The sequence below is a fragment of the Hyla sarda genome, unplaced genomic scaffold (assembly GCF_029499605.1).
Source record: "Hyla sarda isolate aHylSar1 unplaced genomic scaffold, aHylSar1.hap1 scaffold_530, whole genome shotgun sequence".
Taxonomy (NCBI): domain Eukaryota; kingdom Metazoa; phylum Chordata; class Amphibia; order Anura; family Hylidae; genus Hyla; species Hyla sarda.
Window position 1 is genome coordinate 12,661 of NW_026610541.1, and position 26,394 is coordinate 39,054.

Genomic DNA, 26,394 nt, shown 5'->3' on the forward strand with positions numbered 1-26,394 from the left:
TCACCTGTGATGGGACATGTAGAGGAGGACGGGTGTGACCTGTGATGGGACGTGTAGAGGCGGACGGGTGTGATCTGTGATGGGACATGTAGAGGAGGACGGGTGTGACCTGTGATGGGACATGTAGAGGAGGACGGGTGTCACCTGTGATGGGACACAGCCCCACTCCCCTCCCCAATAAAAATGAAAAACGTCTGGTACGCCACTGTTTCCAAAACGGAGCCTCCAGCTGTTGCAAAACAACAACTCCCAATATTGCCGGACAGCCACTGACTGTCCAAGCATGCTGGGAGTTTAGCAACAGCTGGAGGCACCCTGTTTGGGAATCACTGGCGTAGAATACCCCTATGTCCACCCCTATGCAAATCCCTCAAATGTGCAAGGCGCTCTCTCACTTTGGAGCCCTGTCGTATTTCAGGACAACAGTTTTGGGACACATATGGGGTATCGCCGTACTCGGGAGAAATTGCCTTACAAATTTTGGGGGCTTTTTCTTCTTTAACCCCTATGAAAAGGTGAAGTTGGGGTCTACACCAGCATGTTAGTGTATAAAAATTTCATTTTTTACACTGACATGCTGGTGTTGCCCTATACTTTTCTTTTTCACAAGAAGTAAAAGGGGGAAAAAAGACCCTCAAAATTTGTAACGCAATTTCTCCCGAGTATGGAGATACCACATATGGGGGCGCAAAGTGCTCCGGGGGCGCACAACAAGGCCCAGAAGGGAGAGTGCGCCATGTACATTTGAGGTGATTTGCACAGGGGTGGCTGATTGTTACAGCGGTTCTGACATAAACGCAGAACAATAAATATCCATATGTGACCCCATTTTGGAAACTACACCCCTCATGGAATGTAATAAGGGGTACAGTGAGCATTTACACCCCTCTGGCGTATGACAGATTTTTGGAACAGTGGTCTGTGAAAATCAAAAAAAAAATTTTTGATTTGCACAGTCCACTGTTTCAAATATGTGTCAAACGCCAGTGGGGTGTAAATGCTCACTGTACCCCTTATTAAATTCCCTGAGGGGTGTAGTTTCCAAAACGGGGGCACGTTGGGGGGGGGGGGGGTCCACTGTTCTGGCACCATAGGGGCTTCCTAAATGTCACATGCCCCCCAAAAACCCTTTCAGAAAAACTCACTCTCCAAAATCCCCTTGTCGCTCCTTCCCTTCTGAGCCCTCTACTGCGCCCGCCGAATACTTTACATCCACATATGAGGTATTTCCTTACTCAAGAGAAATTGTTTTACAAATTTTAGGGTGATTTCTCTCCTTTTACCCCTTGTAAAAATTCAAAAACTGGGTCTACAAGAACATGCGAGTGTAAAAAATTAAGATTTTGAATTTTCTCCTTCACTTTGCTGCTATTCCTGTGAAACACCTAAAGGGTTAACACACTTACTGAATGTCATTTTGAATACTTTGGGGGGTGTAGTTTTTATAATGGGGTCATTTGTGGGGTATTTCTAATATGAAGACCCTTCAAATCCACTTCAAACCTGAACTGGTCCCGGAAAAATAGTGAGTTTGAAAATTTTGAGAAAAATTGGAAAATTGCTGCTGAACTTTGAAGCCTCTGATGTCTACAAAAGTAAAAACTTGTCAATGTTTTGATGCAAATATAAAGTAGACATATTGTAGATGGGAATCAATATGTAATTTATTTGGAATATCCATTTTCCTTTCAAGCAGAGAGCTTCAAAGTTGGAAAAATGCAAAATTTTTAAAGTTTTCATGAATTTTTTTTGATTTTTTTTCCCAAGAAATGATGCAAATATCAGTGAAATTTTACCAATGACATAAAGTAGAAAATGTCACGAAAAAACAATCTCTGAATCAGAATGATAAGTAAAAACATCCCAGAGTTATTAATGTTTAAAGTGACAGTGGTCAGATGTGCAAAAAACGCTCCGGTCCTGAAGGTGAAAATGGGCTGGGTCGTGAAGGGGTTAAAGGGGTGTATCCAGGAAAAACTTTTTTTTTTTATATATATCAACTGGCTCCAGAAAGTCAAACAGATTTGTAAATTACTTCTATTAAAAAATCTTAATCCTTTTAGTACTTATGAGCTTCTGAAGTTAAGGTTGTTCTTTTCTGTCTAAGTCCTCTCTGATGACACCTGTCTCGGGAACCGTCCAGTTTAGAAGCAAATCCCCATAGCAAACCTCTTCTAAACTGGGCGTTTCCCGAGGCAGGTGTCATCAGAGAGCACTTAGACAGAAAAGAACAACTCAACTTCAGAAGCTCATAAGTACTGAAAGGATTAAGATTTTTTAATAGAAGTAATTTACAAATCTGTTTAACTTTCTGGAGCCAGTTGATCTATCCATCTATATGTATATATATATATATATATATATATATATATATATATATATATATATATATATAAAAAAGTTTTTTCCTGGAATACCCCTTTAATAGTGGGATGAGCCATATTCAACCTTTGCACGAAATCGAGGAGAGACTGTTCCATTCCCTCCCAGAGCATGAAGATGTCGTCCATATAGCGTAACCACGTCAGTGGAGTCTCCACGCCACCGGGGGGGAAGGAGTCTCTCCTCGAAATCGTGCATAAAAATATTTGCCAGACTTGGGGCGCTGGGACCGCATGGAAGTCCCACCTACCTGAAGGTAAAATTGAGTGTCAAAGCGAAAATAGTTTTTTTTTTTTCAATACAAAATCTAAGAGACCCAGAATGAAGTTTATCCCTTGGTTACTCAGTTTTTGTTTTTTTCACAAGATTTCATAAATACAATTTTCACCTTCCAATTGCGGGATGTTTCTATATAAGCTTTGAACATCTAGAGTGCAGAGAAATGTAACATTAGTGGCGTCTATTTTACTCAAAGATTGTAAAAAATGAAAGAAATAAAAATATTATCACAGAAAATTTAAAAAAAACATGTCATCCGAGAGCACTTAGACAGAAAAGAACAACTCAACTTCAGAAGCTCATAAGTACTGAAAGGATTAAGATTTTTTTTAATAAAGTAATTTACAAATCTGTTTAAGTTTCTGTTAGCAGTTGATTAAAAAAAAAAAAAAAAAAACGTTTTTTACCGGAGTACCCCTTTAACTTACCTTCGTCCTCCGTTCCCCCGTTGCTAAGGAACCGGCCTCACTGTCCTCCGCGTTTCTTGCTGCTTCCTGGTGTTGGGACGTCTCGGAGCCTTCAGCCTATCACCGGCCGCAGCGATGTCCCGCCTCTGCTGATGATAGGCTGAGCCCACTGTCATGTAAGGAGTCGGCCGGGAACGGAGGACGGAGGTAAGTTAAAGTTTGTTTTTTAATATTTGCAACCCGGGTATTGCCTAGGTCAGTGGTCTTCAACCTGCGGACCTCTAGATGTTGCAAAACTACATCTCCCAGCATGCCCGGACAGCCGTTGGCTGTCCGGGCATGCTGGGAGTTGTAGTTTTGCAACATCTGGAGGTCCGCAGGTTGAAGACCACTGTCGTAGGTCTTATTTTCGGGGTAGGGCTTATATTGCAGCCCACCATGATAATCCAGCTAGGGCTTATTTTCGGGGTAACACGCATGAGTAAGGGGGCATTCCCCCGAAACGTTGCGTCTGACCCTGATAGCTCCTGAATATCATCTCTGCTGGGACGGTTGTGTTCCGAATGTAGAAAATCTAAAAGCTTCAAAATGTTACCGCTCCGAAGTTTTCACGAAAACGATCGAATAAATAAAGAACAATTTCATCTAACAGGAGCGTCTGAGTATTACAAGATCATGGCGTCCATTACTAAGACTTGTACTGGGGATTAGGGGAGCTGGGGGGTCATTGCTGTAATGGGGGCAGTGTGGGGAGCTGGGGGGGTCATTGCTGGTAATGGGGGGCAGTGTGGGGAGCTGGGGGGGGCATTGCTGGTAATGGGGGCATTGTGTGGAGCTGGGGGGGGGGGGTCATTGCTGGTAATGGGGGCATTGTGTGGAGCTGGGGGGGGGGGCATTGCTGGTAATGGGGGGCAGTGTGTGGAGCTGGGGGGGGTCATTGCTGGTAATGGGGGGCAGTGTGTGGAGCTGGGGGGGTCATTGCTGGTAATGGGGGGCAGTGTGTGGAGCTGGGGGGGTCATTGCTGGTAATGGGGGGCAGTGTGTGGAGCTGGGGGGGTCATTGCTGGTAATGGGGGGCAGTGTGTGGAGCTGGGGGGGTCATTGCTGGTAATGGGGGGCAGTGTGTGGAGCTGGGGGGGCATTGCTGGTAATGGGGGGCAGTGTGTGGAGCTGGGGGGTCATTGCTGGTAATGGGGGGCAGTGTGTGGAGCTGGGGGGGGCATTGCTGGTAATGGGGGGCAGTGTGTGAAGCTGGGGGGGGTCATTGCTGGTAATGGGGGGCAGTGTGTGGAGCTGGGGGGTCATTGCTGTAATGGGGGGCAGTGTGTGGAGCTGGGGGGGTCATTGCTGGTAATGGGGGTCAGTGTGTGGAGCTGGGGGGGCATTGCTGGTAATGGGGGGCAGTGTGTGGAGCTGGGGGGGTCATTGCTGGTAATGGGGGTCAGTGTGTGGAGCTGGGGGGGCATTGCTGGTAATGGGGGGCAGTGTGTGGAGCTGGGGGGTCATTGCTGGTAATGGGGGTCAGTGTGGAGCTGGGGGGGTCATTGCTGGTAATGGGGGTCAGTGTGTGGAGCTGGGGGGGTCATTGCTGGTAATGGGGGTCAGTGTGTGGAGCTGGGGGGGGGTCATTGCTGGTAATGGGGGGCAGTGTGTGGAGCTGGGGGGGGCATTGCTGGTAATGGGGGGCAGTGTGTGGAGCTGGGGGGTCATTGCTGTAATGGGGGGCAGTGTGTGGAGCTGGGGGGGTCATTGCTGGTAATGGGGGTCAGTGTGGAGCTGGGGGGGTCATTGCTGGTAATGGGGGGCAGTGTGTGGAGCTGGGGGGGTCATTGCTGGTAATGGGGGGCAGTGTGTGGAGCTGGGGGGGGCATTGCTGGTAATGGGGGGCAGTGTGTGAAGCTGGGGGGGGTCATTGCTGGTAATGGGGGGCAGTGTGTGAAGCTGGGGGGGCATTGCTGGTAATGGGGGGCAGTGTGTGGAGCTGGGGGGGCATTGCTGGTAATGGGGGGCAGTGTGTGGAGCTGGGGGGGGTCATTGCTGTAATGGGGGGCAGTGTGTGAAGCTGGGGGGGCATTGCTGGTAATGGGGGGCAGTGTGTGAAGCTGGAGGGGGGGGCATTGCTGGTAATGGGAGGCAGTGTGTAGAGCTGGGGGGGTCATTGCTGGTAATGGGGGGCAGTGTGTGGAGCTGGGGGGGTCATTGCTGGTAATGGGGGGCAGTGTGTGGAGCTGGGGGGGGTCATTGCTGGTAATGGGGGGCAGTGTGTGGAGCTGGGGGGGTCATTGCTGGTAATGGGGGGCAGTGTGTAGAGCTGGGGGGGTCATTGCTGGTAATGGGGGGCAGTGTGTGGAGCTGGGGGGTCATTGCTGTAATGGGGGTCAGTGTGTGGAGCTGGGGGGGGTCATTGCTGGTAATGGGGGTCAGTGTGTGGAGCTGGGGGGGGTCATTGCTGGTAATGGGGGGCAGTGTGTGGAGCTGGGGGGTCATTGCTGTAATGGGGGGCAGTGTGTGAAGCTGGGGGGGGGGCATTGCTGGTAATGGGGGGCAGTGTGTGGAGCTGGGGGGGTCATTGCTGGTAATGGGGGTCAGTGTGTGGAGCTGGGGGGGGGTCATTGCTGGTAATGGGGGGCAGTGTGTGGAGCTGGGGGGTCATTGCTGTAATGGGGGGCAGTGTGTGGAGCTGGGGGGGGTCATTGCTGGTAATGGGGGGCAGGGCCCGGTCTCTCTCCTGGATGCCATGTGTAGAGATGGCGTTCCGTTGCCGTTTGGTCGCGGTATATCCCGGTCCGTTGCGTCATGATGTGCGGTGCGGAGGCCGTGCTGAGGATCAGACACATTGTAACAGAAGAACAGCTGTCAGGACAGACAAAGCCTCCGCAGCCCCTCCCCCACATCCCTCAGATCTGGAGCCTGGACAAAGGAATTCACCCAGGTCACATGTGAGACGGAGAGCGCCTTAACCCTTTCCTGCCGGGCGCAGTCACTTGTGCACTGGGGTATAGGCTCAGCTGCCAGCTTGTGCCCTGTTGGCATTACCCACCGGGAGGTTCGTCCTGTGAGAACGTGTAATAACCCCCCCCCCTCCCCCCGCTGCTCCTCTGTGGCCGTTGGGTCCTTGCTGCTCTTTATTATTACATGTTCTGTATATCCTCAGTACAGGGTTATTACATGTTCTGTATATCCTCAGTACAGGGTTATTACATGTTCTGTATATCCTCAGTACAGGGTTATTACATGTTCTCTGTATATCCTCAGTACAGGGTTATTACATGTTCTCTGTATATCCTCAGTACAGGGTTATTACATGTTCTCTGTATATCCTCAGTACAGGGTTATTACATGTTCTGTATATCCTCAGTACAGGGTTATTACATGTTCTGTATATCCTCAGTACAGGGTTATTACATGTTCTGTATATCCTCAGTACAGGGTTATTACATGTTCTGTATATCCTCAGTACAGGGTTATTACATGTTCTCTGTATATCCTCAGTACAGGGTTATTACATGTTCTCTGTATATCCTCAGTGCAGGGTTATTACATGTTCTGTATATCCTCAGTACAGGGTTATTACATGTTCTGTATATCCTCAGTACAGGGTTATTACATGTTCTCTGTATATCCTCAGTACAGGGTTATTACATGTTCTCTGTATATCCTCAGTACAGGGTTATTACATGTTCTGTATATCCTCAGTACAGGGTTATTACATGTTCTGTATATCCTCAGTACAGGGTTATTACATGTTCTGTATATCCTCAGTACAGGGTTATTACATGTTCTGTATATCCTCAGTACAGGGTTATTACATGTTCTCTGTATATCCTCAGTACAGGGTTATTACATGTTCTCTGTATATCCTCAGTACAGGGTTATTACATGTTCTCTGTATATCCTCAGTACAGGGTTATTACATGTTCTCTGTATATCCTCAGTACAGGGTTATTACATGTTCTGTATATCCTCAGTACAGGGTTATTACATGTTCTGTATATCCTCAGTACATGGTTATTACATGTTCTGTATATCCTCAGTACAGGGTTATTACATGTTCTGTATATCCTCAGTACAGGGTTATTACATGTTCTGTATATCCTCAGTACAGGGTTATTACATGTTCTGTATATCCTCAGTACAGGGTTATTACATGTTCTCTGTATATCCTCAGTACAGGGTTATTACATGTTCTCTGTATATCCTCAGTACAGGGTTATTACATGTTCTGTATATCCTCAGTACAGGGTTATTACATGTTCTGTATATCCTCAGTACAGGGTTATTACATGTTCTGTATATCCTCAGTACAGGGTTATTACATGTTTTCTGTATATCCTCAGTGCAGGGTTATTACATGTTCTCTGTATATCCTCAGTACAGGGTTATTACATGTTCTGTATATCCTCAGTACAGGGTTATTACATGCTCTCTGTATATCCTCAGTACAGGGTTATTACATGTTCTCTGTATATCCTCATTGCAGGGTTATTACATGTTCTCTGTATATCCTCAGTACAGGGTTATTACATGTTCTCTGTATATCCTCAGTACAGGGTTATTACATGTTCTCTGTATATCCTCAGTACAGGGTTATTACATGTTCTGTATATCCTCAGTACAGGGTTATTACATGTTCTCTGTATATCCTCAGTACAGGGTTATTACATGTTCTCTGTATATCCTCAGTACAGGGTTATTACATGTTCTGTATATCCTCAGTACAGGGTTATTACATGTTCTGTATATCCTCAGTACAGGGTTATTACATGTTCTGTATATCCTCCTCAGTGCAGGGTTATTACATGTTCTCTGTATATCCTCCTCAGTGCAGGGTTATTACATGTTCTCTGTATATCCTCAGTACAGGGTTATTACATGTTCTGTATATCCTCAGTACAGGGTTATTACATGTTCTGTATATCCTCCTCAGTGCAGGGTTATTACATGTTCTCTGTATATCCTCAGTACAGGGTTATTACATGTTCTCTGTATATCCTCAGTACAGGGTTATTACATGTTCTGTATATCCTCAGTACAGGGTTATTACATGTTCTGTATATCCTCAGTACAGGGTTATTACATGCTCTCTGTATATCCTCAGTACAGGGTTATTACAAGTTCTCTGTATATCCTCAGTGCAGGGTTATTACATGTTCTCTGTATATCCTCAGTACAGGGTTATTACATGTTCTGTATATCCTCAGTACAGGGTTATTACATGTTCTGTATATCCTCAGTACAGGGTTATTACATGCTCTCTGTATATCCTCAGTACAGGGTTATTACATGTTCTCTGTATATCCTCAGTACAGGGTTATTACATGTTCTGTATATCCTCAGTACAGGGTTATTACATGTTCTCTGTATATCCTCAGTACAGGGTTATTACATGTTCTCTGTATATCCTCAGTACAGGGTTATTACATGTTCTGTATATCCTCAGTACATGGTTATTACATGTTCTGTATATCCTCAGTACAGGGTTATTACATGTTCTGTATATCCTCAGTACAGGGTTATTACATGTTCTCTGTATATCCTCAGTACAGGGTTATTACATGTTCTGTATATCCTCAGTACAGGGTTATTACATGTTCTCTGTATATCCTCAGTGCAGGGTTATTACATGTTCTCTGTATATCCTCAGTACAGGGTTATTACATGTTCTGTATATCCTCAGTACAGGGTTATTACATGTTCTCTGTATATCCTCAGTACAGGGTTATTACATGCTCTCTGTATATCCTCAGTGCAGGGTTATTACATGTTCTCTGTATATCCTCAGTACAGGGTTATTACATGTTCTGTATATCCTCAGTACAGGGTTATTACATGTTCTGTATATCCTCAGTACAGGGTTATTACAAGTTCTCTGTATATCCTCAGTGCAGGGTTATTACATGTTCTCTGTATATCCTCAGTACAGGGTTATTACATGTTCTGTATATCCTCAGTACAGGGTTATTACATGTTCTGTATATCCTCAGTACAGGGTTATTACATGCTCTCTGTATATCCTCAGTACAGGGTTATTACATGTTCTCTGTATATCCTCAGTACAGGGTTATTACATGTTCTGTATATCCTCAGTACAGGGTTATTACATGTTCTCTGTATATCCTCAGTACAGGGTTATTACATGTTCTCTGTATATCCTCAGTACAGGGTTATTACATGTTCTGTATATCCTCAGTACATGGTTATTACATGTTCTGTATATCCTCAGTACAGGGTTATTACATGTTCTGTATATCCTCAGTACAGGGTTATTACATGTTCTCTGTATATCCTCAGTACAGGGTTATTACATGTTCTGTATATCCTCAGTACAGGGTTATTACATGTTCTCTGTATATCCTCAGTGCAGGGTTATTACATGTTCTCTGTATATCCTCAGTACAGGGTTATTACATGTTCTGTATATCCTCAGTACAGGGTTATTACATGTTCTCTGTATATCCTCAGTACAGGGTTATTACATGCTCTCTGTATATCCTCAGTGCAGGGTTATTACATGTTCTCTGTATATCCTCAGTACAGGGTTATTACATGTTCTGTATATCCTCAGTACAGGGTTATTACATGTTCTGTATATCCTCAGTACAGGGTTATTACATGCTCTCTGTATATCCTCAGTACAGGGTTATTACATGTTCTGTATATCCTCAGTACAGGGTTATTACATGTTCTCTGTATATCCTCAGTACAGGGTTATTACATGTTCTCTGTATATCCTCAGTACAGGGTTATTACATGTTCTCTGTATATCCTCATTGCAGGGTTATTACATGTTCTCTGTATATCCTCATTGCAGGGTTATTACATGTTCTGTATATCCTCAGTGCAGGGTTATTACATGTTCTCTGTATATCCTCAGTACAGGGTTATTACATGTTCTCTGTATATCCTCAGTACAGGGTTATTACATGTTCTGTATATCCTCAGTACAGGGTTATTACATGTTCTCTGTATATCCTCAGTGCAGGGTTATTACATGTTCTCTGTATATCCTCAGTACAGGGTTATTACATGTTCTGTATATCCTCAGTACAGGGTTATTACATGTTCTCTGTATATCCTCAGTACAGGGTTATTACATGCTCTCTGTATATCCTCAGTGCAGGGTTATTACATGTTCTCTGTATATCCTCAGTACAGGGTTATTACATGTTCTGTATATCCTCAGTACAGGGTTATTACATGTTCTGTATATCCTCAGTACAGGGTTATTACATGCTCTCTGTATATCCTCAGTACAGGGTTATTACATGTTCTGTATATCCTCAGTACAGGGTTATTACATGTTCTCTGTATATCCTCAGTACAGGGTTATTACATGTTCTCTGTATATCCTCAGTACAGGGTTATTACATGTTCTCTGTATATCCTCATTGCAGGGTTATTACATGTTCTCTGTATATCCTCATTGCAGGGTTATTACATGTTCTGTATATCCTCAGTGCAGGGTTATTACATGTTCTCTGTATATCCTCAGTACAGGGTTATTACATGTTCTCTGTATATCCTCAGTACAGGGTTATTACATGTTCTCTGTATATCCTCAGTACAGGGTTATTACATGTTCTGTATATCCTCAGTGCAGGGTTATTACATGTTCTGTATATCCTCCTCAGTACAGTGTTATTACATGTTCTGTATATCCTCCTCAGTACAGTGTTATTACATGTTCTGTATATCCTCCTCAGTACAGTGTTATTACATGTTCTGTATATCCTCAGTACAGAGTTATTACATGTTCTGTATATCCTCCTCAGTGCAGGGTTATTACATGCTCTCTGTATATCCTCAGTACAGGGTTATTACATGCTCTCTGTATATCCTCAGTACAGGGTTATTACATGCTCTCTGTATATCCTCAGTGCAGGGTTATTACATGTTCTGTATATCCTCAGTACAGGGTTATTACATGTTCTCTGTATATCCTCAGTACAGGGTTATTACATGTTCTGTATATCCTCAGTACAGGGTTATTACATGTTCTGTATATCCTCAGTACAGGGTTATTACATGTTCTGTATATCCTCAGTACAGGGTTATTACATGTTCTCTGTATATCCTCAGTACAGGGTTATTACATGTTCTCTGTATATCCTCAGTACAGGGTTATTACATGTTCTGTATATCCTCAGTACAGGGTTATTACATGTTCTGTATATCCTCAGTACAGGGTTATTACATGTTCTGTATATCCTCAGTACAGGGTTATTACATGTTCTCTGTATATCCTCAGTACAGGGTTATTACATGTTCTCTGTATATCCTCAGTACAGGGTTATTACATGTTCTGTATATCCTCAGTACAGGGTTATTACATGTTCTGTATATCCTCAGTACAGGGTTATTACATGTTCTCTGTATATCCTCAGTACAGGGTTATTACATGTTCTCTGTATATCCTCAGTACAGGGTTATTACATGTTCTCTGTATATCCTCAGTACAGGGTTATTAAATGTTCTGTATATCCTCAGTACAGGGTTATTACATGTTCTGTATATCCTCAGTACAGGGTTATTACATGCTCTCTGTATATCCTCAGTACAGGGTTATTACATGTTCTCTGTATATCCTCAGTACAGGGTTATTACATGTTCTCTGTATATCCTCAGTACAGGGTTATTACATGTTCTGTATATCCTCAGTACAGGGTTATTACATGTTCTGTATATCCTCAGTACAGGGTTATTACATGTTCTCTGTATATCCTCAGTGCAGGGTTATTACATGCTCTCTGTATATCCTCAGTACAGGGTTATTACATGTTCTCTGTATATCCTCAGTACAGGGTTATTACATGTTCTCTGTATATCCTCAGTACAGGGTTATTACATGTTCTCTGTATATCCTCAGTACAGGGTTATTAAATGTTCTGTATATCCTCAGTACAGGGTTATTACATGTTCTGTATATCCTCAGTACAGGGTTATTACATGCTCTCTGTATATCCTCAGTACAGGGTTATTACATGTTCTCTGTATATCCTCAGTACAGGGTTATTACATGTTCTGTATATCCTCAGTACAGGGTTATTACATGTTCTGTATATCCTCAGTACAGGGTTATTACATGCTCTCTGTATATCCTCAGTACAGGGTTATTACATGTTCTCTGTATATCCTCAGTACAGGGTTATTACATGTTCTCTGTATATCCTCAGTACAGGGTTATTACATGTTCTCTGTATATCCTCAGTACAGGGTTATTACATGTTCTCTGTATATCCTCAGTACAGGGTTATTACATGTTCTGTATATCCTCAGTACATGGTTATTACATGTTCTGTATATCCTCAGTACAGGGTTATTACATGTTCTGTATATCCTCAGTACAGGGTTATTACATGTTCTCTGTATATCCTCAGTACAGGGTTATTACATGTTCTCTGTATATCCTCAGTGCAGGGTTATTACATGTTCTCTGTATATCCTCATTGCAGGGTTATTACATGTTCTGTATATCCTCAGTGCAGGGTTATTACATGTTCTCTGTATATCCTCAGTACAGGGTTATTACATGTTCTCTGTATATCCTCAGTACAGGGTTATTACATGTTCTCTGTATATCCTCAGTACAGGGTTATTACATGTTCTGTATATCCTCAGTGCAGGGTTATTACATGTTCTGTATATCCTCCTCAGTACAGTGTTATTACATGTTCTGTATATCCTCCTCAGTACAGTGTTATTACATGTTCTGTATATCCTCCTCAGTACAGTGTTATTACATGTTCTGTATATCCTCAGTACAGAGTTATTACATGTTCTGTATATCCTCCTCAGTGCAGGGTTATTACATGCTCTCTGTATATCCTCAGTACAGGGTTATTACATGCTCTCTGTATATCCTCAGTACAGGGTTATTACATGCTCTCTGTATATCCTCAGTGCAGGGTTATTACATGTTCTGTATATCCTCAGTACAGGGTTATTACATGTTCTGTATATCCTCAGTACAGGGTTATTACATGTTCTGTATATCCTCAGTACAGGGTTATTACATGTTCTGTATATCCTCAGTACAGGGTTATTACATGTTCTCTGTATATCCTCAGTACAGGGTTATTACATGTTCTCTGTATATCCTCAGTACAGGGTTATTACATGTTCTGTATATCCTCAGTACAGGGTTATTACATGTTCTGTATATCCTCAGTACAGGGTTATTACATGTTCTGTATATCCTCAGTACAGGGTTATTACATGTTCTGTATATCCTCAGTACAGGGTTATTACATGTTCTCTGTATATCCTCAGTACAGGGTTATTACATGTTCTCTGTATATCCTCAGTACAGGGTTATTACATGTTCTGTATATCCTCAGTACAGGGTTATTACATGTTCTGTATATCCTCAGTACAGGGTTATTACATGTTCTCTGTATATCCTCAGTACAGGGTTATTACATGTTCTCTGTATATACTCAGTACAGGGTTATTACATGTTCTCTGTATATCCTCAGTACAGGGTTATTAAATGTTCTGTATATCCTCAGTACAGGGTTATTACATGTTCTGTATATCCTCAGTACAGGGTTATTACATGCTCTCTGTATATCCTCAGTACAGGGTTATTACATGTTCTCTGTATATCCTCAGTACAGGGTTATTACATGTTCTCTGTATATCCTCAGTACAGGGTTATTACATGTTCTCTGTATATCCTCAGTACAGGGTTATTACATGTTCTGTATATCCTCAGTACAGGGTTATTACATGTTCTGTATATCCTCAGTACAGGGTTATTACATGCTCTCTGTATATCCTCAGTACAGGGTTATTACATGTTCTCTGTATATCCTCAGTACAGGGTTATTACATGTTCTCTGTATATCCTCAGTACAGGGTTATTACATGTTCTCTGTATATCCTCAGTACAGGGTTATTAAATGTTCTGTATATCCTCAGTACAGGGTTATTACATGTTCTGTATATCCTCAGTACAGGGTTATTACATGCTCTCTGTATATCCTCAGTACAGGGTTATTACATGTTCTCTGTATATCCTCAGTACAGGGTTATTACATGTTCTGTATATCCTCAGTACAGGGTTATTACATGTGCTGTATATCCTCAGTACAGGGTTATTACATGCTCTCTGTATATCCTCAGTACAGGGTTATTACATGTTCTCTGTATATCCTCAGTACAGGGTTATTACATGTTCTCTGTATATCCTCAGTACAGGGTTATTACATGTTCTCTGTATATCCTCAGTACAGGGTTATTACATGTTCTGTATATCCTCAGTACATGGTTATTACATGTTCTGTATATCCTCAGTACAGGGTTATTACATGTTCTGTATATCCTCAGTACAGGGTTATTACATGTTCTCTGTATATCCTCAGTACAGGGTTATTACATGTTCTCTGTATATCCTCAGTGCAGGGTTATTACATGTTCTCTGTATATCCTCATTGCAGGGTTATTACATGTTCTCTGTATATCCTCAGTACAGGGTTATTACATGTTCTCTGTATATCCTCAGTACAGGGTTATTACATGTTCTCTGTATATCCTCAGTACAGGGTTATTACATGTTCTCTGTATATCCTCAGTACAGGGTTATTACATGTTCTGTATATCCTCAGTACAGGGTTATTACATGTTCTCTGTATATCCTCAGTACAGGGTTATTACATGTTCTCTGTATATCCTCAGTACAGGGTTATTACATGTTCTCTGTATATCCTCAGTACAGGGTTATTACATGTTCTCTGTATATCCTCAGTACAGGGTTATTACATGTTCTGTATATCCTCAGTACAGGGTTATTACATGTTCTGTATATCCTCAGTACAGGGTTATTACATGTTCTGTATATCCTCAGTACAGGGTTATTACATGTTCTCTGTATATCCTCAGTACAGGGTTATTACATGTTCTGTATATCCTCAGTACAGGGTTATTACATGTTCTCTGTATATCCTCAGTACAGGGTTATTACATGTTCTCTGTATATCCTCAGTACAGGGTTATTACATGTTCTCTGTATATCCTCAGTACAGTGTTATTACATGTTCTCTGTATATCCTCAGTACAGGGTTATTACATGTTCTCTGTATATCCTCAGTACAGGGTTATTACATGTTCTCTGTATATCCTCAGTACAGGGTTATTACATGTTCTGTATATCCTCAGTACAGGGTTATTACATGTTCTCTGTATATCCTCAGTACAGGGTTATTACCTGTTCTGTATATCCTCAGTACAGGGTTATTACATGTTCTGTATATCCTCAGTACAGGGTTATTACATGTTCTCTGTATATCCTCAGTACAGGGTTATTACATGTTCTCTGTATATCCTCAGTACATGGTTATTACATGTTCTGTATATCCTCAGTACAGGGTTATTACATGTTCTCTGTATATCCTCAGTGCAGGGTTATTACATGCTCTCTGTATATCCTCAGTACAGGGTTATTACATGTTCTGTATATCCTCAGTACAGGGTTATTACATGTTCTCTGTATATCCTCAGTACAGGGTTATTACATGTTCTCTGTATATCCTCAGTACAGGGTTATTACATGTTCTCTGTATATCCTCAGTACAGGGTTATTACATGTTCTGTATATCCTCAGTACAGGGTTATTACATGTTCTCTGTATATCCTCAGTACAGGGTTATTACATGTTCTCTGTATATCCTCAGTACAGGGTTATTACATGTTCTGTATATCCTCAGTACAGGGTTATTACATGTTCTGTATATCCTCAGTACAGGGTTATTACATGTTCTGTATATCCTCAGTACAGGGTTATTACATGTTCTCTGTATATCCTCAGTACAGGGTTATTACATGTTCTGTATATCCTCAGTACAGTGTTATTACATGTTCTCTGTATATCCTCAGTACAGGGTTATTACATGTTCTCTGTATATCCTCAGTACAGGGTTATTACATGTTCTCTGTATATCCTCAGTACAGGGTTATTACATGTTCTGTATATCCTCAGTACAGGGTTATTACATGTTCTCTGTATATCCTCAGTACAGGGTTATTACCTGTTCTGTATATCCTCAGTACAGGGTTATTACATGTTCTGTATATCCTCAGTACAGGGTTATTACATGTTCTCTGTATATCCTCAGTACAGGGTTATTACATGTTCTCTGTATATCCTCAGTACATGGTTATTACATGTTCTGTATATCCTCAGTACAGGGTTATTACATGTTCTGTATATCCTCAGTACAGGGTTATTACATGTTCTCTGTATATCCTCAGTACAGGGTTATTACATGTTCTCTGTATATCCTCAGTACAGGGTTATTACATGTTCTCTGTATATCCTCAGTACAGGGTTATTACATGTTCTCTGTATATCCTCAGTACAGGGTTATTACATGTTCTCTGTATATCCTCAGTACAGGGTTATTACATGTTCTGTATATCCTCAGTACAGGGTTATTACATGTTCTCTGTATATCCTCAGTACAGGGTTATTACATGTTCTCTGTATATCCTCAGTACAGGGTTATTACATGTTCTCTGTATATCCTCAGTACAGGGTTATTACATGTTCTCTGTATATCCTCAGTACAGGGTTATTACATGTTCTCTGTATATCCTCAGTACAGGGTTATTACATGTTCTGTATATCCTCAGTACAGGGTTATTACATGTTCTGTATATCCTCAGTACAGGGGTTATTACATGTTCTGTATATCCTCAGTACAGGGTTATTACATCTTCCCTGTTGCGCTGCTCTGGAGCAGAAGTTATTTTTACTCCATGTTTTTGCCGGGCCGGTGACTCTACGCAGCTCCTTCCTCCCTCCCTGAACAGATTCAACTTCAAGCAGCCAGGAAACAGCTGCCCGTCCCCGTCCCCCCCCCCCCCCCCCCCCCCCCCCCCATTGTCCTATGTCACATGATCACAGCCGCCCTGCAGAACCTACCATGTGTTAGAGATTACAGCTGAGCCTAGTGGAGGCCCCATAGATGGAGGATAGAGGATGTAGTGGAGGCCCCATAGATGGAGGATAGAGGATGTAGTGGAGGCCCCATAGATGGTTGATAGAGGATGTAGTGGAGGCCCCATAGATGGAGGATAGAGGATGTAGTGGAGGCTCCATAGATGGGGGATAGAGGATGTAGTGGAGGCCCCATAGATGGAGGATAGTGGATGTAGTGGAGGCCCCATAGATGGAGGATAGAGGATGAAGTGGAGGCCCTATAGATGGAGGATAGAGGATGTAGTGGAGGCCCCATAGATGGAGGATGGAGGATGTAGTGGAGGCCCCATAGATGGAGGATAGAGAATGTAGTGGAGGCCCCATAGATGGAGGATAGAGGATGTAGTGGAGGCCCCATAGATGGAGGATAGAGAATGTAGTGGAGGCCCCATAGATAGAGGATGGAGGATGTAGTGGAGGCCCCATAGATGGAGGATGGAGGATGTAGTGGAGGCCCCATAGATGGAGGATAGAGAATGTAGTGGAGGCCCCAGAGATGGAGGATAGAGGATGTAGTGGAGGCCCCATAGATGGAGGATGGAGGATGTAGTGGAGGCCCCATAGATGGAGGATAGAGGATGTAGTGGAGGCCCCATAGATGGAGGATAGAGAATGTAGTGGAGGCCCCATAGATGGAGGATAGAGGATGTAGTGGAGGCCCCATAGATGGAGGATAGAGAATGTAGTGGAGGCCCCATAGATGGAGGATAGAGGATGTAGTGGAGGCCCCATAGATGGAGGATAGAGAATGTAGTGGAGGCCCCATAGATGGAGGATAGAGAATGTAGTGGAGGCCCCATAGATGGAGGATAGAGGATGTAGTGGAGGCCCCATAGATGGAGGATAGAGAATTGTAGTGGAGGCCCCATAGATAGAGGATAGAGGATGTAGTGGAGGCCCCATAGATGGAGGATAGAGAATGTAGTGGAGGCCCCAGAGATGGAGGATAGAGGATGTAGTGGAGGCCCCATAGATGGAGGATAGAGAATGTAGTGGAGGCCCCATAGATAGAGGATAGAGGATGTAGTGGAGGCCCCATAGATGGAGGATAGAGGATGTAGTGGAGGCCCCATAGATGGAGGATAGAGGATGTAGTGGAGGCCCCATAGATGGAGGATAGAGAATGTAGTGGAGGCCCCATAGATGGGGATAGAGGATGTAGTGGAGGCCCCATAGATGGAGGATAGAGGATGTAGTGGAGGCCCCATAGATGGAGGATAGAGAATGTAGTGGAGGCCCCCAGAGATAGTTTTGATTTTTACTGACCGATTTGTCTTGTCTTATTTCTGACCTCCGTCAGTCTCTACCGTTTCATCCTTAGACTGTGCTGTAAATACATAAGGATGAGGATTTGTTGATTTCAGCTCCTGACACATTGTAACGATAAATATCTGCAGATGATTCATTTCATTTTTTTCTTCTAAATTTCAGAACCGAGAGCTGCAAATAATGAGAAAGCTGGATCACTGCAACATTGTGCGGCTGCGCTACTTCTTCTATTCCAGTGGAGAGAAGGTGAGTGCCGGGGATATCTGCTACAACTATGCTGTAATATGGTCACATGATGTATGTATGATATGTATATATAGGATGTGAGAGCAGGTGACTGTATTATATGATGTATATAGGATGTGAGAGCAGGTGACTGTATTATATGATGTATATAGGATGTGAGGGGCAGGTGACTGTATTATATGATGTATATAGGATGTGAGAGCAGGTGACTGTATTATATGATGTATATAGGATGTGAGAGCAGGTGACTGTATTATATGATGTATATAGGATGTGAGGGGCAGGTGACTGTATTATATGATGTATATAGGATGTGAGGGGCAGGTGACTGTATTATATGATGTATATAGGATGTGAGGAGCAGGTGACTGTATTATATGATGTATATAGGATGTGAGGAGCAGGTGACTGTATTATATGATGTATATAGGATGTGAGGGGCAGGTGACTGTATTATATGATGTATATAGGATGTATCTTACAGGTGACTGTATTATATGATGTATATAGGATGAGAGGGGCAGGTGACTGTATTATATGATGTATATATAGGATGTGAGGAGCAGGTGACTGTATTATAGGATGTTAGGAGCAGGTGACTGTATTATATGATGTATATATATAGGATGTGAGGGGCAGGTGACTGTATTATATGATATATATATAGGATGTGACGGGCAGGTGACTGTATTATATGATGTATATAGGATGTGAGGGGCAGGTGACTGTATTATATCTCTCTCATCCTCCATCATACGTTAATATTATTTAATAATAATTAATATTAATATATAATATTTATTATATTATATGATGTATATAGGATGTGAGGAGCAGGTGACTGTATTATATGATGTATATAGGATGTGAGGAGCAGGTGACTGTATTATATGATGTATATAGGAGATATCTTACAGGTGACTGTATTATATGATGTATATAGGATATATCTTACAGGTGACTGTATTATATGATGTATATAGGATATATCTTACAGGTGACTGTATTATATGATGTATATAGGATGTGAGGAGCAGGTGACTGTATTATATGATGTATATAGGATGTGAGGGGCAGGTGACTGTATTATATGATGTATATAGGAGATATCTTACAGGTGACTGTATTATATGATGTATATAGGATGTATCTTACAGGTGACTGTATTATATGATGTATATAGGAGATATCTTACAGGTGACTGTATTATATGATGTATATAGGATATATCTTACAGGTGACTGTATTATATGATGTATATAGGATATATCTTACAGGTGACTGTATTATATGATGTATATAGGATATATCTTACAGGTGACTGTATTATATGATGTATATAGGATATATCTTACAGGTGACTGTATTATATGATGTATATAGGATATATCTTACAGGTGACTGTATTATATGATGTATATAGGATATATCTTACAGGTGACTGTATTATATGATGTATATAGGATGTATCTTACAGGTGAATGTATTATATGATGTATATAGGATGTATCTTACAGGTGACTGTATTATATGATGTATATAGGATGTGAGGGGCAGGTGACTGTATTATATGATGTATATAGGATGTGAGGAGCAGGTGACTGTATTATATGATGTATATAGGATGTGAGGGGCAGGTGACTGTATTATATGATGTATATTGGATATATCTTACAGGTGACTGTATTATATGATGTATATAGGATATATCTTACAGGTGACTGTATTATATGATGTATATAAGATGTATCTTACAGGTGACTGTATTATATGATGTATATAGGAGATATCTTACACGTGACTGTATTATATGATGTATATAAGATATATCTTACAGCTGACTGTATTATATGATGTATATAGGAGATATCTTACAGGTGACTGTATTATATGATGTATATAGGATGTATCTTACAGGTGACTGTATTATATGATGTATATAGGATATATCTTACAGGTGACTGTATTATATGATGTATATAGGATATATCTTACAGGTGACTGTATTATATGATGTATATAGGATATATCTTACAGGTGACTGTATTATATGATGTATATAAGATATATCTTACAGGTGACTGTATTATATGATATATATAGGATATATCTTACAGGTGACTGTATTATATGATGTATATAGGATATATCTTACAGGTGACTGTATTATATGATGTATATAAGATATATCTTACAGGTGACTGTATTATATGATGTATATAGGAGATATCTTACAGGTGACTGTATTATATGATGTATATAAGATATATCTTACAGGTGACTGTATTATATGATGTATATAGGATATATCTTACAGGTGACTGTATTATATGATGTATATAGGATATATCTTACAGGTGACTGTATTATATGATGTATATAAGATATATCTTACAGGTGACTGTATTATATGATGTATATAGGATATATCTTACAGGTGACTGTATTATATGATGTATATAGGATATATCTTACAGGTGACTGTATTATATGATGTATATAGGATGTATCTTACAGGTGACTGTATTATATGATGTATATAGGATATATCTTACAGGTGACTGTATTATATGATGTATATAGGATATATCTTACAGGTGACTGTATTATATGATGTATATAGGATATATCTTACAGGTGACTGTATTATATGATGTATATAGGATATATCTTACAGGTGACTGTATTATATGATGTATATAAGATATATCTTACAGGTGACTGTATTATATGATGTATATAGGAAATATCTTACAGGTGACTGTATTATATGATGTATATAGGATATATCTTACAGGTGACTGTATTATATGATGTATATAAGATATATCTTACAGGTGACTGTATTATATGATATATATAGGAGATATCTTACAGGTGACTGTATTATATAATGTATATAGGATATATCTTACAGGTGACTGTATTATATGATGTATATAGGAGATATCTTACAGGTGACTGTATTATATGATGTATATAGGATATATCTTACAGGTGACTGTATTATATGATGTATATAAGATATATCTTACAGGTGACTGTATTATATGATGTATATAGGATATATCTTACAGGTGACTGTATTATATGATGTATATAGGATGTGAGGGGCAGGTGACTGTATTATATGATGTATATAGGATGTGAGGGGCAGGTGACTGTATTATATGATGTATATAGGATATATCTTACAGGTGACTGTATTATATGATGTATATAAGATATATCTTACAGGTGACTGTATTATATGATGTATATAGGAGATATCTTACAGGTGACTGTATTATATGATGTATATAAGATATATCTTACAGGTGACTGTATTATATGATGTATATAGGAGATATCTTACAGGTGACTGTATTATATGATGTATATAGGATATATCTTACAGGTGACTGTATTATATGATGTATATAAGATATATCTTACAGGTGACTGTATTATATGATGTATATAGGATGTGAGGGGCAGGTGACTGTATTATATGATGTATATAGGAGATATCTTACAGGTGACTGTATTATATGATGTATATAGGATGTGAGGGGCAGGTGACTGTATTATATGATATATATAGGAGATATATTACAGGTGACTGTATTATATGATGTATATAGGATATATCTTACAGGTGACTGTATTATATGATGTATATAAGATATATCTTACAGGTGACTGTATTATATGATGTATAGGATATATCTTACAGGTGACTGTATTATATGATGTATATAGGAGATATCTTACAGGTGACTGTATTATATGATGTATATAGGATGTATCTTACAGGTGACTGTATTATATGATGTATATAGGATGTGAGGGGCAGGTGACTGTATTATATGATGTATATATAGGATGTGAGGGGCAGGTGACTGTATTATATGATGTATATAGGATGTATCTTACAGGTGACTGTATTATATGATGTATATAGGATGAGAGGGGCAGGTGACTGTATATGATGTATATATAGGATGTGAGGAGCAGGTGACTGTATTATATGATGTATATAGGATGTGAGGAGCAGGTGACTGTATTATATGATGTATATAGGATATATCTTACAGGTGACTGTATTATATGATGTATATAGGATATATCTTACAGGTGACTGTATTATATGATGTATATAGGATGTGAGGGGCAGGTAACTGTATAATATGATGTATATAGGATGTGAGGAGCAGGTGACTGTATTATATGATGTATATAGGATGTTAGGAGCAGGTGACTGTATTATATGATGTATATATATAGGATGTGAGGGGCAGGTGACTGTATTATATGATATATATATAGGATGTGACGGGCAGGTGACTGTATTATATGATGTATATAGGATGTGAGGGGCAGGTGACTGTATTATATGATGTATATAGGATGTGAGGAGCAGGTGACTGTATTATATGATGTATATAGGATGTGAGGAGCAGGTGACTGTATTATATGATGTATATAGGATGTGAGGAGCAGGTGACTGTATTATATGATGTATATAGGAGATATCTTACAGGTGACTGTATTATATGATGTATATAGGATATATCTTACAGGTGACTGTATTATATGATGTATATAGGATATATCTTACAGGTGACTGTATTATATGATGTATATAGGATGTGAGGAGCAGGTGACTGTATTATATGATGTATATAGGATGTGAGGGGCAGGTGACTGTATTATATGATGTATATAGGAGATATCTTACAGGTGACTGTATTATATGATGTATATAGGATGTATCTTACAGGTGACTGTATTATATGATGTATATAGGAGATATCTTACAGGTGACTGTATTATATGATGTATATAGGAGATATCTTACAGGTGACTGTATTATATGATGTATATAGGATATATCTTACAGGTGACTGTATTATATGATGTATATAGGATATATCTTACAGGTGACTGTATTATATGATGTATATAGGATATATCTTACAGGTGACTGTATTATATGATGTATATAGGATATATCTTACAGGTGACTGTATTTTATGATGTATATAGGATATATCTTACAGGTGACTGTATTATATGATGTATATAGGATGTATCTTACAGGTGACTGTATTATATGATGTATATAGGATGTATCTTACAGGTGACTGTATTATATGATGTATATAGGATGTGAGGGGCAGGTGACTGTATTATATGATGTATATAGGATATATCTTACAGGTGACTGTATTATATGATGTATATAGGAGATATCTTACAGGTGACTGTATTATATGATGTATATAGGAGATATCTTACAGGTGACTGTATTATATGATGTATATAGGATATATCTTACAGGTGACTGTATTGTATGATGTATATAGGAGATATCTTACAGGTGACTGTATTATATGATGTATATAGGATATATCTTACAGGTGACTGTATTATATGATGTATATAAGATATATCTTACAGGTGACTGTATTATATGATGTATATAGGATGTATCTTACAGGTGACTGTATTATATGATGTATATAGGATGTATCTTACAGGTGACTATTATATGATGTATATATAGGATGTGAGGGCAGGTGACTGTATTATATGATGTATATAGGATGTGAGGGGCAGGTGACTGTATTATATGATGTATATTGGATATATCTTACAGGTGACTGTATTATATGATGTATATAGGATATATCTTACAGGTGACTGTATTATATGATGTATATAAGATGTATCTTACAGGTGACTGTATTATATGATGTATATAGGAGATATCTTACAGGTGACTGTATTATATGATGTATATAAGATATATCTTACAGCTGACTGTATTATATGATGTATATAGGAGATATCTTACAGGTGACTGTATTATATGATGTATATAAGATGTATCTTACAGGTGACTGTATTATATGATGTATATAAGATATATCTTACAGGTGACTGTATTATATGATATATATAGGATATATCTTACAGGTGACTGTATTATATGATGTATATAGGATGTATCTTACAGGTGACTGTATTATATGATGTATATAGGATATATCTTACAGGTGACTGTATTATATGATGTATATAAGATATATCTTACAGGTGACTGTATTATATGATATATATAGGATATATCTTACAGGTGACTGTATTATATGATGTATATAGGATATATCTTACAGGTGACTGTATTATATGATGTATATAAGATATATCTTACAGGTGACTGTATTATATGATGTATATAGGAGATATCGTACAGGTGACTGTATTATATGATGTATATAAGATATATCTTACAGGTGACTGTATTATATGATGTATATAGGATGTATCTTACAGGTGACTGTATTATATGATGTATATAGGATGTATCTTACAGGTGACTGTATTATATGATGTATATAGGATGTGAGGGGCAGGTGACTGTATTATATGATGTATATAGGATATATCTTACAGGTGACTGTATTATATGATGTATATAGGAGATATCTTACAGGTGACTGTATTATATGATGTATATAGGAGATATCTTACAGGTGACTGTATTATATGATGTATATAGGATATATCTTACAGGTGACTGTATTGTATGATGTATATAGGAGATATCTTACAGGTGACTGTATTATATGATGTATATAGGATATATCTTACAGGTGACTGTATTATATGATGTATATAAGATATATCTTACAGGTGACTGTATTATATGATGTATATAGGATGTATCTTACAGGTGACTGTATTATATGATGTATATAGGATGTATCTTACAGGTGACTATTATATGATGTATATATAGGATGTGAGGGCAGGTGACTGTATTATATGATGTATATAGGATGTGAGGGGCAGGTGACTGTATTATATGATGTATATTGGATATATCTTACAGGTGACTGTATTATATGATGTATATAGGATATATCTTACAGGTGACTGTATTATATGATGTATATAAGATGTATCTTACAGGTGACTGTATTATATGATGTATATAGGAGATATCTTACAGGTGACTGTATTATATGATGTATATAAGATATATCTTACAGCTGACTGTATTATATGATGTATATAGGAGATATCTTACAGGTGACTGTATTATATGATGTATATAAGATGTATCTTACAGGTGACTGTATTATATGATGTATATAAGATATATCTTACAGGTGACTGTATTATATGATGTATATAGGATATATCTTACAGGTGACTGTATTATATGATGTATATAAGATATATCTTACAGGTGACTGTATTATATGATATATATAGGATATATCTTACAGGTGACTGTATTATATGATGTATATAGGATATATCTTACAGGTGACTGTATTATATGATGTATATAAGATATATCTTACAGGTGACTGTATTATATGATGTATATAGGAGATATCGTACAGGTGACTGTATTATATGATGTATATAAGATATATCTTACAGGTGACTGTATTATATGATGTATATAGGATATATCTTACAGGTGACTGTATTATATGATGTATATAGGATATATCTTACAGGTGACTGTATTATATGATGTATATAAGATATATCTTACAGGTGACTGTATTATATGATGTATATAGGATATATCTTACAGGTGACTGTATTATATGATGTATATAGGATGTATCTTACAGGTGACTGTATTATATGATGTATATAGGATATATCTTACAGGTGACTGTATTATATGATGTATATAGGATATATCTTACAGGTGACTGTATTATATGATGTATATAAGATATATCTTACAGGTGACTGTATTATATGATGTATATAGGATATATCTTACAGGTGACTGTATTATATGATGTATATAAGATATAT

At 39.1% G+C, this 26,394-nt stretch overlaps 1 protein-coding gene across 1 annotated transcript in view; it reads left to right on the forward strand.

Annotated features, from left to right (window-relative positions):
* Positions 1-18,456: 18,456 nt before the first annotated feature.
* Positions 18,457-26,394, forward strand: part of GSK3B (glycogen synthase kinase 3 beta) — a 65,469-nt gene continuing 57,531 nt past the window's right edge. The window contains exon 1 of the mRNA XM_056554019.1: positions 18,457-18,561. Coding sequence (XP_056409994.1) covers positions 18,496-18,561 — 66 coding nt within the window. The 5' untranslated portion in view covers positions 18,457-18,495. The remainder of the gene's footprint in view (positions 18,562-26,394) is intronic.